Source organism: Clytia hemisphaerica, unplaced genomic scaffold (genome assembly GCF_902728285.1).
Source record: "Clytia hemisphaerica strain Z4C2 unplaced genomic scaffold, Clytia hemisphaerica genome assembly, whole genome shotgun sequence".
Lineage (NCBI taxonomy): Eukaryota > Metazoa > Cnidaria > Hydrozoa > Leptothecata > Clytiidae > Clytia > Clytia hemisphaerica.
The window spans coordinates 323,862-335,091 of record NW_027103571.1 but is presented as its reverse complement, the minus strand read 5'-3'; the positions used below and the strand labels follow the sequence as shown (position 1 = coordinate 335,091).

The 11,230-nt window shown below is 34.8% G+C and overlaps 1 protein-coding gene across 1 annotated transcript; it reads left to right on the top strand.

The window, feature by feature from the left end:
• The first annotated feature begins 2,023 nt into the window (after positions 1–2,023).
• On the top strand, positions 2,024–4,891 carry LOC136801082 (dapdiamide synthesis protein DdaC-like). The gene is made up of 4 exons (XM_067057712.1): positions 2,024–2,560; positions 2,917–3,120; positions 3,431–3,604; positions 4,079–4,891. Exons 1-4 carry the CDS (start codon positions 2,066–2,068, stop codon positions 4,313–4,315), a joined length of 1,110 nt encoding a protein of 369 aa, XP_066913813.1. The 5' UTR covers positions 2,024–2,065; the 3' UTR covers positions 4,316–4,891.
• Positions 4,892–11,230: the final 6,339 nt, after the last annotated feature.

The window sequence follows — 11,230 nt, the reverse complement described above, 5'->3', positions numbered from 1 at the left end:
CCACGCTTGAAAATTGATAAAATGCCTACCCTAAAACTACGCCTAAATTGTTGTTTACGAAAAAACTTTAAAAACGCCCTCCGCCTCTCTCATAATGTTCTCCAAAAAAGTAAATAAATACACACAATTTTATGCAATTGTAAGTTTGCAACGTGTGTTTTTTTTACTAAGTGGGACCATTTCGCAATTGTATGTATGTATGTATGTTTATTTCATGTTGACGAAAAGGTAGCAACAAAGGCTAATACAAGTCAACACTACTTTACAATCTTAAAAAAGCTAATGTTTTGTTGGCAGCTCATCGTTGCTGCTACTGAGGCTAGATATTGACAGCTTTGGGTTGGCAAAGTTTTTATTTGTTTTTATCAAGCGAAGATTATTTGTTCTGGGAATTCCTCTCATACGCCAAATTGCAAGGTAGGTCAAATATATAAACTTCTTTAAGGAAACTGTAACGGTAAAGATCGTGCGCATAATTGTGGGTCCATTATAGCAATAAAAATGTTTTAGACCTGATATCTCTCCACTTAGTATTCAACTATTAAACAAGAAAGATCAATGGTAAGTTGAGTAAGTCAGGGAGAAAGATTGGCACCCACTGAGTTTCAAGCCCGAAGGGCTAGAGTCGAGACTCCTGGATGGGAAATGAAACCACTTATTTTCAATCCAGAACACAGGCGCGTAGTTTTTGCACAAACTCCGGATTATTATTATTCTAACTATCGCTAGATTTAAAAAATTGTAGTCCTCCAGAAAAAAGGAACCGCTAGATACAATCCGTTGTCATGATTACGGCACATTCTATGCGCGTTTTGGACGGGAAATAAGTTGCTTCAATTTCTCTTGCCTGGGAAGGGTTAAATTTTCGCCTCTAGCCCTTCGGGATCGAAACTCAATGTCAGCGCCTGTCCCTACCTCTTGGTAGAAAGTTATCGAAATAGGGTCTCCATGCCACCTTTGACTGCAGTTGCAAGACTTATTGTTATTAGGGAAAGATTAGGCTGTTTGGATAATCTATCGAATTCACAACCCTACATTTGTTGTGTATCAAAACACCAAAAGTCTACCACGCTGCTAAGAAGTTGACTAAGAAGTTGAAAGGTGTATTGTATATAGAAGAGAAACCGTTTCGCAAAGTAAGATGCTAAGATTCATGAAGGTACCGCGAAAAGCACATGATGACTATCCAAGATCTTGGATAAAGTTGATATTTTTATTCCCGTTGCTGGAAACACAACTCAAAAATGTCATCAATACTTTTTAAAAAGAGTCAGTGATAGAGAATCATAACATAAAGTCTGTCTATTATTTCGATTCAACTAAAGTGACATTTCCGTAATTAAAAGTTTAGTAATTACTGTTATACATTTTGGGATCATGTAAAAGATTTCTTTTGAAAGAAACTCGTTTCAATTACACTTGGAGGTTTCTTGGGAATATGTAAATAGTAAACAGCATACTGATACAGTCTGCTAGACATTAATATGGTAATATTTTCTCTTCATCTTTGTTTTTTTTGACAGTGATTAGATTGACACATGCGCGATAAAATTTCTATTATTGGTCTTCAGAGGTTAATATACTCGAACGGCTCCTTATTTCAAACAAGCTTTCTTATCCCTTCAGTTAACAGTACGTAATAAGCCTTACTCCATAACTAGAACTTTTATTCCCTGGTGCGTGTTCAAGTTACAGAGACTGTATTATAAACACACCCTTCTCACAGACCTAATAGGATTTTTTCAGCCAGTGGGGGTAAAAATAACGGACCATAACTCGACGAGGATTGATAGTCCCATGTCTTTCATGATTGGGGATCTGAATTTTATTTTTCGAGCCAAAAAATTCAGTGAGGATTGAAAAGAATAGCACAATATTTTGCAGTGAGGATTTGTTTATCTGATTATTTTCAGCGGGGACAAAAATTTGAGTATAATTTTCCACTGGAAACGATATTTTGGCCAATTTCTTTCGTCACAATGGGTCTAGAGAAGGGGGTGTTATAAAAGAAATACAAAATCCAAAAACAACTTAACTTTTTTAGATAAAAATACTAACGAAAACAATGCTGGTCAGAAGAATCACTGGCAAACAGTTCAAAACCACATTCCCAACACGAACTATATTCACGGAGCTGGAACAAAAAGAGCTGAACCAACCACGAATCAAATGTCGTAATAGACCTTATCTGGCAGGCGCCAAATCCGACAAATTCCCGGAATATATATCAATGAGTGTCAATAAATATTTCTCTGGTATCAAACTAAAAGACCCTAAAAACACTCCACATATGAAAGATATAGCTTTGGAATTTCGTAAACATATCGATGAGAACTTAAAAACTCACAGTGCTTTCCTACTAAAAGGTTTACCAACAAACGGTGTTGATGAAATTCAAGATTTTATATCAGGAATGGAATATAAATCGTTTTATTATGATGCAGGGAATGCAGCAAGGAGTAGTGTTGGTGAGTACCTGTACACAGCTTCGGATGAACCAAAAGATGTTTCAATCGAACCTCATAATGAAATGGCATATTTGGAAACATTCCCGAGTAAGGTAAACCTTTTTAAAGTTGTTAAAGAATTTGTCGGATTATTTCAGCCATTGGGGGGAGGGTAAAAATAAAGGACTATAAAACTATTAATTATTATATTTTTACGGCTGTGGATTTAGATTTCATTATTTTCAAGTCAGGAATTTCAGTGGAGATGGGGAAAAAAGCAGAACTTTTTGCAGTGAGGATTTTTTATTTGACTTTTTTTCAGTGGAGACGAAAATTGGACTATTATTTTCCATCGGGGACGAAATTTTGGGCAATTATTAAATTCGGAAAGGTCCCAGGTGCGGGCTGCGGGACAGGGTGTAGTGATAATTCACTGTATTTATTCTGCGATAAAAAAATTTATTTTCAGATAATGTTTTACTGTGCATCAGCAGCTGACTATGGAGGTGATTCACCAGTTGTTTTTAATCGTGACATCAAAAAAAGTCTGGATACGAGTGACGTATATGAAAAAATGAATAAGAAGAAGATCAGATACATTCGTAATTTATCACATGAGAAAAACTCACCATATTTAACATGGCAGGAGACATTCAAGACGAAAAGTGAAGAGGTAATTTGATTATCCAGGGGCACTGACTTTGACGACCAACGGGGACTGCTGCCACTAAAGTTGAAAATTTTTCTAATTTTGACCCTGAAAATTGTCCTAAATAAGCAAAAGTCGACCCTCTCAGATATACAGATATACATCTTGAAAATTAGTGAATTCGAACCCTTTTAGGTATCTTCAGAGCCGGAAAAGGAAATCTGACCAGCGGTCCCATACCCAATTTTGCCAAAGTGTCTCCCACAGGTGGAATTGTAAACAAACCTTTGATAGAGACACTAATGAGAGGATTTCATTAATTCACTATCCATAGAAAGCGGAGAAAGTCATGCAGCGTGAGAACATGGATTGGGAGTGGCAACACAACGGAGATCTTTCATTATGGAACACAGTGAGTGCAACTACACAACACCCTGTAACGAAAGAAGAAATATGGTTTAATCAAGTCACGGCTGCACATTCATCTTACTATAAAGACATGTCAATTGTAAGTTATCTTTCAAAACAATATTTCATCAGAAAGTTGTAGAGTCTGCTAAATCAAGCGCCTCACGCGCCCACGCCATTTTTTCATGCGGCTTGAATTTTTTGACATACCTTATATTCTTCACGCGCCTTTATTTTTCACGCGCCTTGATTATTTTCATGCGCCCTTGAATTTTCACGCGCCCATATTTTCTACGCGCCTTAATTTTTTTCACCCGCCCATATTTTCCAGGCGCTTTTAATTTTTTTTCACATGCGCCCTAAAATTTTTACGCGCTCTAATTTTTCACGTGTCTTGATTCTTCACGTGCCTTGATTTGTCACTTAAGAAATCCTTAAATTTAAGTTTCCCACAGTTTTAAAAGAATTACTCGGGGGTCTCAATAAGAAGAGGGGTTCCGAAAATTTCTGAAGAAAATTAATAAGCGGGGGAGACATTTATTCGCGACCTTAGAGTAATCCTTTTCTTTTCCAGAATGTGAATAACCAACATTTACCGGCTAATCAATTTCCATTACATACTTGTTACGGTGATGGTGAAGAAATAACCGACGAAGAGGTGGATGAAATTCGTTCGGCCACGTGGTCAAATGCAATGTCGTTGAAATTACAACCTGGAGATGTTTTATTACTGGATAATTTATTGGCGTTACATTCAAGAATGAGCTATGAAGGAGGAGAAAGAAAAATATTGGTTAATTTAAGTTACTAAGTTACACAAATATTCACAAAGTTTTTTGAAGGACCACGGTAATGACAGGTCGTCTAATATATATCATGACTGTCTGAACTAGACCAAACGTACTAGCAATTTAAGAGTCTTTCGTATTTCGTCCGATGGGATCTGTTTTTTGGGCGAGTGGATAGTGCACTCTATCGTCAGACAGGATAAGAACGTCGCCTGAAAAACTTGACATTAATAACTAAAAATAGTAACCCTAGAAATAAAGATTCAATCCGAGATCATTGCACAATTTTAGCATCTACATTTAGAAACATTCACGAGTATTTTAGGACCTAAATATTGGTCCACATTTGAATGTGACTATTGATCTGCAATTTGGACTGTCGCCGAAAATTAATGATTCCAAATAAAGCATTCTAAAGATTTTGCAATACTATCTTATCTCCAAACCCCAGTTTCCCAGGATCGATCGATATATTGACCTGTCAAAACCTACACCTTTTAGCCACAATTAATTAAAACGACGCGATTTTTGCATTAGTGTTTATTAATTAATTATTTTTTATAATTTGAAAATTACAGTAGCACTATGCAGAATTTCAACATAGTGATTATTTTGGTTTTTTTGGTTTTTGGGGTTTTCGTTGTTATAATGATTATGTTTGAATTAGTGTTAATATTTATGTGGGGACGCCAGTTAAATGATTTTTGTGTCTATTCATTAAGTGACAAATTGTTTTATTGTTAAAAATTTAATTAGGATTGTTAAATTGCAACAGATGTGTTTCACTTGATAAGGGTGGTCCACGGTCAATTCAAGGACTGAGCTAACCCAGTTGGAACAACGTTTTTTCGACGTTTATTTAACGTTCACAGCGTCAACGTTAAATGAACGTCGAAACAACGTTGTGTGTCAGCTGGGAAATTGATAGACACTGGGGGATATACTGAGGACAGCTAGATTACTATGGGTGGACTAAATTGAAAAAAAAATGAATTTGCGGAAAATGTTGTTGCCATTATTTTTGAAAATCCACAAAGCTTCTGATTGGTCAATCGCTGAAATTCTATTGCAAACCACGGCACACTTTTCAGCCAAAACACGCTATCTTGTCCTCCTTCGAGATTTATAGATCTGTGGGAAATTCCCCATACTTTCCCATTGTTAGTAAAGCCGTTTAGTCAAGCCCAGTTAAATTAAAAACTATAAACACGATGCATTGCAAAAGATTTTTAATTGTCGAGCACTGTCCGTTAGGGTTCTTTGTCAATGTTGCAGTGTTATTTTTCCATCACCAAAATAAATAAAATTTGATATCATTCTGACAGTTCCTTAATTTGACAGGAATATTTCAAAACGTTTGAGTACCTCTTCAAAAGTCGATTTTCTTTCTGCTGATAATTCATTCAAGCTATATTTAGGAAATTAAATCTCTACTTTGTTTCAGTCATTCTGCGATATCCTATCACGTATTAATGTTTCAAAAAAGTGGTGAAAAAAGGAAACTAATCATATCAAGGCACCATTAAAAAGATGATAATTGCTCCAATCTGATTGGTCGAGTATATAAGAGGATACATTTCTGAGGTCATAAATCTGCGTCAATTTTCACTAATCCGCTATAATGGGTTTTTATGTGTTGAAATAAATTTGTAAGTACTTCCCTCTCTTATACAAAAAGGAACGTTTTTACAACATTTAAAGTATGAAAATTTTACTGAAATATCATTTGTTTTGGATTCGATTTCATGGCAAATTTTACGAAGATAGTAGTGAACTTTAAGAAATTCACATAAATCTTGAACTTACGTGAATGTTTAAGCAAAACCCGTTTCAGCATTTCCATTTCCGTTATTTCCTTATTTCCGGTATTAATCTGCTCTTTACCGTAGATTATTATTACCGCTATTTCAACATTCTGAGAAAATTACCGGATAAGAAAATTTAAGAACAAAAATGAAAATCAGTGCTTTACGTTTCAACACGTTTTACTTTAAATCAATGGTAATTTGATGATGCATGGTACTTTTAATTTTGCTTGGTTACCTAAAGGAAATACAAACGTTTTTTATTTGAGTAATTTTTTTCGTTGTCTCTCTGAATTCTTCTTTCCCTTCCTCTTTTCGTTATGACTATTACCGGATTTTTAATTTCCTATTAAGAGCTATCATGAAACGGAGTATAATGGATATTTGAAAAAACGAATCATTGTGCCAGCATTTTGCGAAAAAGTCAACTATCTCCACCATGTCATCATTCGAAAAATACTAAATTCTATTCTCTACAGTATACAATTTGGTACCTTCCCAACTCACAGAACTCAATCCATTTAGGTCAATGTGACATCGACAAACCCTTACATTCAGCCACCACTTATACCACTCCTACATCGAGACAGTCATAAAAAAGTCTAGGCTGTCCTTAAAGAGCTTGTAATTCGCTCTACATACGAGTTTAAAGTTTATCTAGTTACTTTACTATAGGGGCCACTCACACATCGATTTGTCCCACGACTATAACGTCGTCAAAATGACGCTAAGTCCAAGAAATCCTAATAGGTAGTTTCGTTAGTTAGTGAAATCATCCTTTCATCGCGAAATTTACAAAACGTTAATTTCAATGTTTCCTTCATTAATCTGTGACCGATAATTAATTACCCTCTAATTAAATCTAGTTTTCCATGAAGTAAACCATTCATTAACTTTCGCTGAATATTGATTCAAGAAATGTTTCTTTATTTGGAAAATGATATCACCTGATTTGATTATATTCTTTTTGCTAGTGATATCTTACATTTGCACTATATCAGTCACTCGCACTCGAGTAATGAGTTATTCTGACAAACTACTGACCGTTTGGAAACGAAGAAGCTCGGTATAATCTAAACGCAAAACCTTATGATTCAGAGATACAGGTGTTTGCGCTACATGCTTTTTTTTATAAGAATACACTTTATAAGAATGTCCACGATGAAAATGGCCAAAAAATTTAGAATATGCTAAGAATATCACCATCATGGAATTTTGCTACTCAAGCTAAGAATGTCAATTTTAGAGCATTTTAAATTATAAATTACAAAGTACCCCAAGTAATAAGAATCCTGTAAGAATATTTTAGGATAATTTTCCCAAAAAAAGTTAAGAATATCCATGATGAAATGGATTTACACCATTCTTATAAAAAAAAAGCGTGTACGTCAAATTAAAGCTCTAAACCCTGACTCATAAGAAGACTTTGTGAGATAAATAAGCGATCCTTGACCTGTTAGATGCCAGGGCCTCAGTTTAATTGTTTTTTGAAAATTAAGGGGTAACATATCGATGTTTCCAACGTGGGGGGTCAGAGGCAGTGACGCTAAGAAAATCAATCAAAACACATATTTTCAGGGCTTGATGAATTTTAATTATTCTAACAGGTAAGTCATAGATATTTATTTATTTTGTTAAGTATTCTTGGTTGATTGGGCTTTTCCAGAAAAAAAACGTGCACCCCCTGTTGAGGAGGTCGAACCTTTTGTGACCTACCCCCTTGGAATTCCAGGTAATTTTAGGATCATACCCCTCTGGAATTCCGAATTTTTACAAATTTTCAATCATTACCCCCTTGGAATTCCGCTTATTTTTGACGGATTTTCGTCTACCCCTATGGAATTCCTCTGCATTTCAAACCTTACCCCCTTGGAATGAAAATGGGCCTCCTACACAGGGGGTGCACGATTTTTTTCTGGAAAAGCCCATTAGTTTGTGTAAAAAAGATAACTCGATTTAGTTGTATGGTGCATAGAGAAAAGTCAAAAAGATAGTGGACGCTATAATACCTTGGGAATCTTTTCAGTGTAATCTAGTCTATCAAAAAGCCTTATCTAACCTACTGTAGCCTACAAAGCACCATATGAAGGCACAAAATATTCTTATAAAAGAGCTTGGTAATACTCATCGCAAAGGCATGGTGATAGGATATGATAAAGGATATTGGTGTTTCTAATCCTCAAGCTTGCAATATTCTCAACTTCCTTTTCATTAAAGATTACACGTTTTTTATAAGAACCAGAAAATTTCTATTTTGGAACTGCCACTTAACTACTCCCGATATTTTACGGGTTTTTAAAGGGTCGCAAATAAATTTATGTTACTCGTAATTTTGCATGAAGCTTAAGTTGTTTTTAGGTTTGGTCAGATTTCAGCTTATCATAAAAGCTGTTCCTGTGCATTTGATGAATCAAGGTGAATTCACCACAAAAACAACGTTGCAAAGAAAAAAAAAACGAAATCGAAACCGGATTCAAAACTTCCTGGAGTATTGAAATACTGAAAGCTAATGTTGGTAGCACGTACCTATTAACAGTACTTGTTCTTAGTCATTTTCAACAAAACTCTAACGCCCCGAATATTAAGGCGTCCGAATAAAAAGGGGGCGGGAATTCGAAATTATTTCGAATTGTAATAAACGAGAAGGGGGTTCTTATAATCAAGGGGTTGGAAATTGTTCCTCTAAAAACTCCTAAATAAGGTAAGTCTTTACTAAAACTAGAGTAATAATGACTTAAGTTTGGTAAAAATGACTTTTTGTGGTTTTGACCGCCTTCTTGACCATATTTCGTCAACGATTGAAACAAAAGACCACCAAAAGTTAATTACATTTTACTAGATTCGGTCCTCTACTAGATAGATGGTAAATGAACTTTTCATTATTGGCACCTTTTTAGTCAAGGTAAAAACTTATGATCTGAAGCAACACCATGGAAGAAAGCGACTCAATTCAATACATTTTCCTAAAAAACCGTTGGAAAAATTTTGATATGTGAAGCTCAGGCTTTTACCCCCTGAAAATTTCAAAACAACTTCTTACCTACTGGAAAATGAAAGAAACTCCTTTAGAACCCCTGAAAATTCCTCTAGGATTACCCCCTGGAGCTGTTCGTACACCCCCTGTATGGATATAAGAAAGAAAGATCCAATACGAGTTGAGTAGTGACTCAATAGGAGTCAGTAGGTACTTACGAGAAAGAACACTACGTGTCTTATTGTGTTTATTTATGGTGACAAAGCAAAAAGAGTTTGTAAAAGTAATAAAAAAGGTCTTGATGGACACAATTATGACTAAATGAGTCACAACCATACTAACTTAGCAATTCCTAAAACAAAGAGAAATATTTTTTGTCAATAGGACAGTGCACCTATTGTATTTCTGATAAGCAGGGACTATCAATATTAATGAGATTCGCAAAAATCGCTTTTTCATTTATATAGGAACAATTTTATAAAAGCACCAGCATCAGACTTAGTTCCTCAGAGCAATAGCTCTATTGTTTGGAACAATCAAAATATAAGAACAATCTCAGGTTCAGCCTAAAATCTACTGGTTATTATAAAAGAATATCTAACTTTTAAGTATCAATATAATACGCATAAGTATTTTCATAATTTTGAGATATTACAAAATGTTGGATGCTACTTAACCTCAAATGATCTTAAATGAGTCGATGAAATGCATTTTAAGCTTCCAAAAGACGTAATACAGAAGAAATCACTTTTGACCGATTCACCTACGCTTCAAGCTCATGAAAGAGTGGTAATAAACGTTCTCTAATTTTTCGCTAATATCTTTTTTAATATATTTGACAAAATTTGAGACATTTTTTTGTACAATTTTCAATCACTGGAACAAAGCAGGAAAGAAGTACCTTGAACATTACAAAGTTACTCCTCTGAACTCATAGACTATAGTCTTTCAAGAGACATTTCTACTCTAAAATTCCGTCTCTCTCAGGGTTGTTTGCCAGAGAACCCAGTACTCACATACCAAACTTTCACCGTCCTTAGGAAATGTGATGAAATAGATATATAGAGAGAGGGTGGGTTCAAGGTTTTTAATGACACGATATTACCCTTTTTGTGTTTTCGGATATTACGGCCTATTACGGTATTTGAGAAAAAAATTTCGATATTTCAGACCCTTGACAAATTGGTTTGGAATTTCCTCAGACAAAGAAAGACTTACTGAATAGATAACTCGCTAAATCGTGAAAAGCTATATACGATGTTGATTATGGATAAAATAATGAATTTGATAATTAAATCGTATATTATGCCTAATTTGTATATTTACAGGTAACAATATTAAGGTTCGAAAAAGGTCTTTGAAGAATGAGAGCAAAATCATTTTACCATGAGTCATTTGGTCTAGTATTGTAGAGCAAAGCAAGAAACGGCCTAACAGAAAAAGAGAAGCAAACCTAAAATCTGCGATTTCGAAATATCGGATATTTAAAGGGCCCACTAAATCGCTAATTAACTGCTTTTAGTGGTACTACTTAATAACCACTTAAGATTTCTATAATCTTTTCGAGTGGTCATTTAAAACCCACAATGTCAATCAATTTGATTTCGCGATTTATGATGACTGAAATTTACGTGATTTGTCAAAGTAATTAATTTTGCTCGCTGATTTCTGATAGGCTAAAAAACCGTTCAATAAGGCAATCAAACAACATCAATATTAGGAAATTAATCTACGTAAATGTGTTACCAAATTTAGACCCCTTTGGATTTCCTTCTTCTTTCAAAAAAATATTGGAAATTTTGACGATTCTTTAAGCGATATCATTAAATGTGCGCATTAGCGAAAATTCTGTTCTTTCGCTATAGTAACTTTATGATGAGTTGACCTTTTACTCTGCGTCATATAGTTATACGTATCAACTTTCTTAAGCAAATAGGTCAACATATTTTGGAAAGGAAAATCCCGTTTCTTTCTTTACACACCCTTGTCTCACACGGTGAATCTCTGCACTGCCATAAGAAAACCCTAAACAGAATAGACAATAATCTAAAATTTGTTTACACTAAATATTCATCCCTACTTAGGAATACCATGGAAACAGTATATAATTCACTCATTTCAATCAAGGCGATTTGTCGCCCCTATTTCAGCAATGATTT

Coding starts and splice junctions, on each gene's coding strand:
- LOC136801082 (XM_067057712.1), top strand. CDS start 2,066: ATGCTGGTCAGAAGAATCACTGGCAAACAGTTCAAAACCACATTCCCA. Junction 2,561..2,916: donor TGGAAACATTCCCGAGTAAG/GTAAACCTTTTT, acceptor ATTTATTTTCAG/ATAATGTTTTACTGTGCATC. Junction 3,121..3,430: donor TCAAGACGAAAAGTGAAGAG/GTAATTTGATTA, acceptor CACTATCCATAG/AAAGCGGAGAAAGTCATGCA.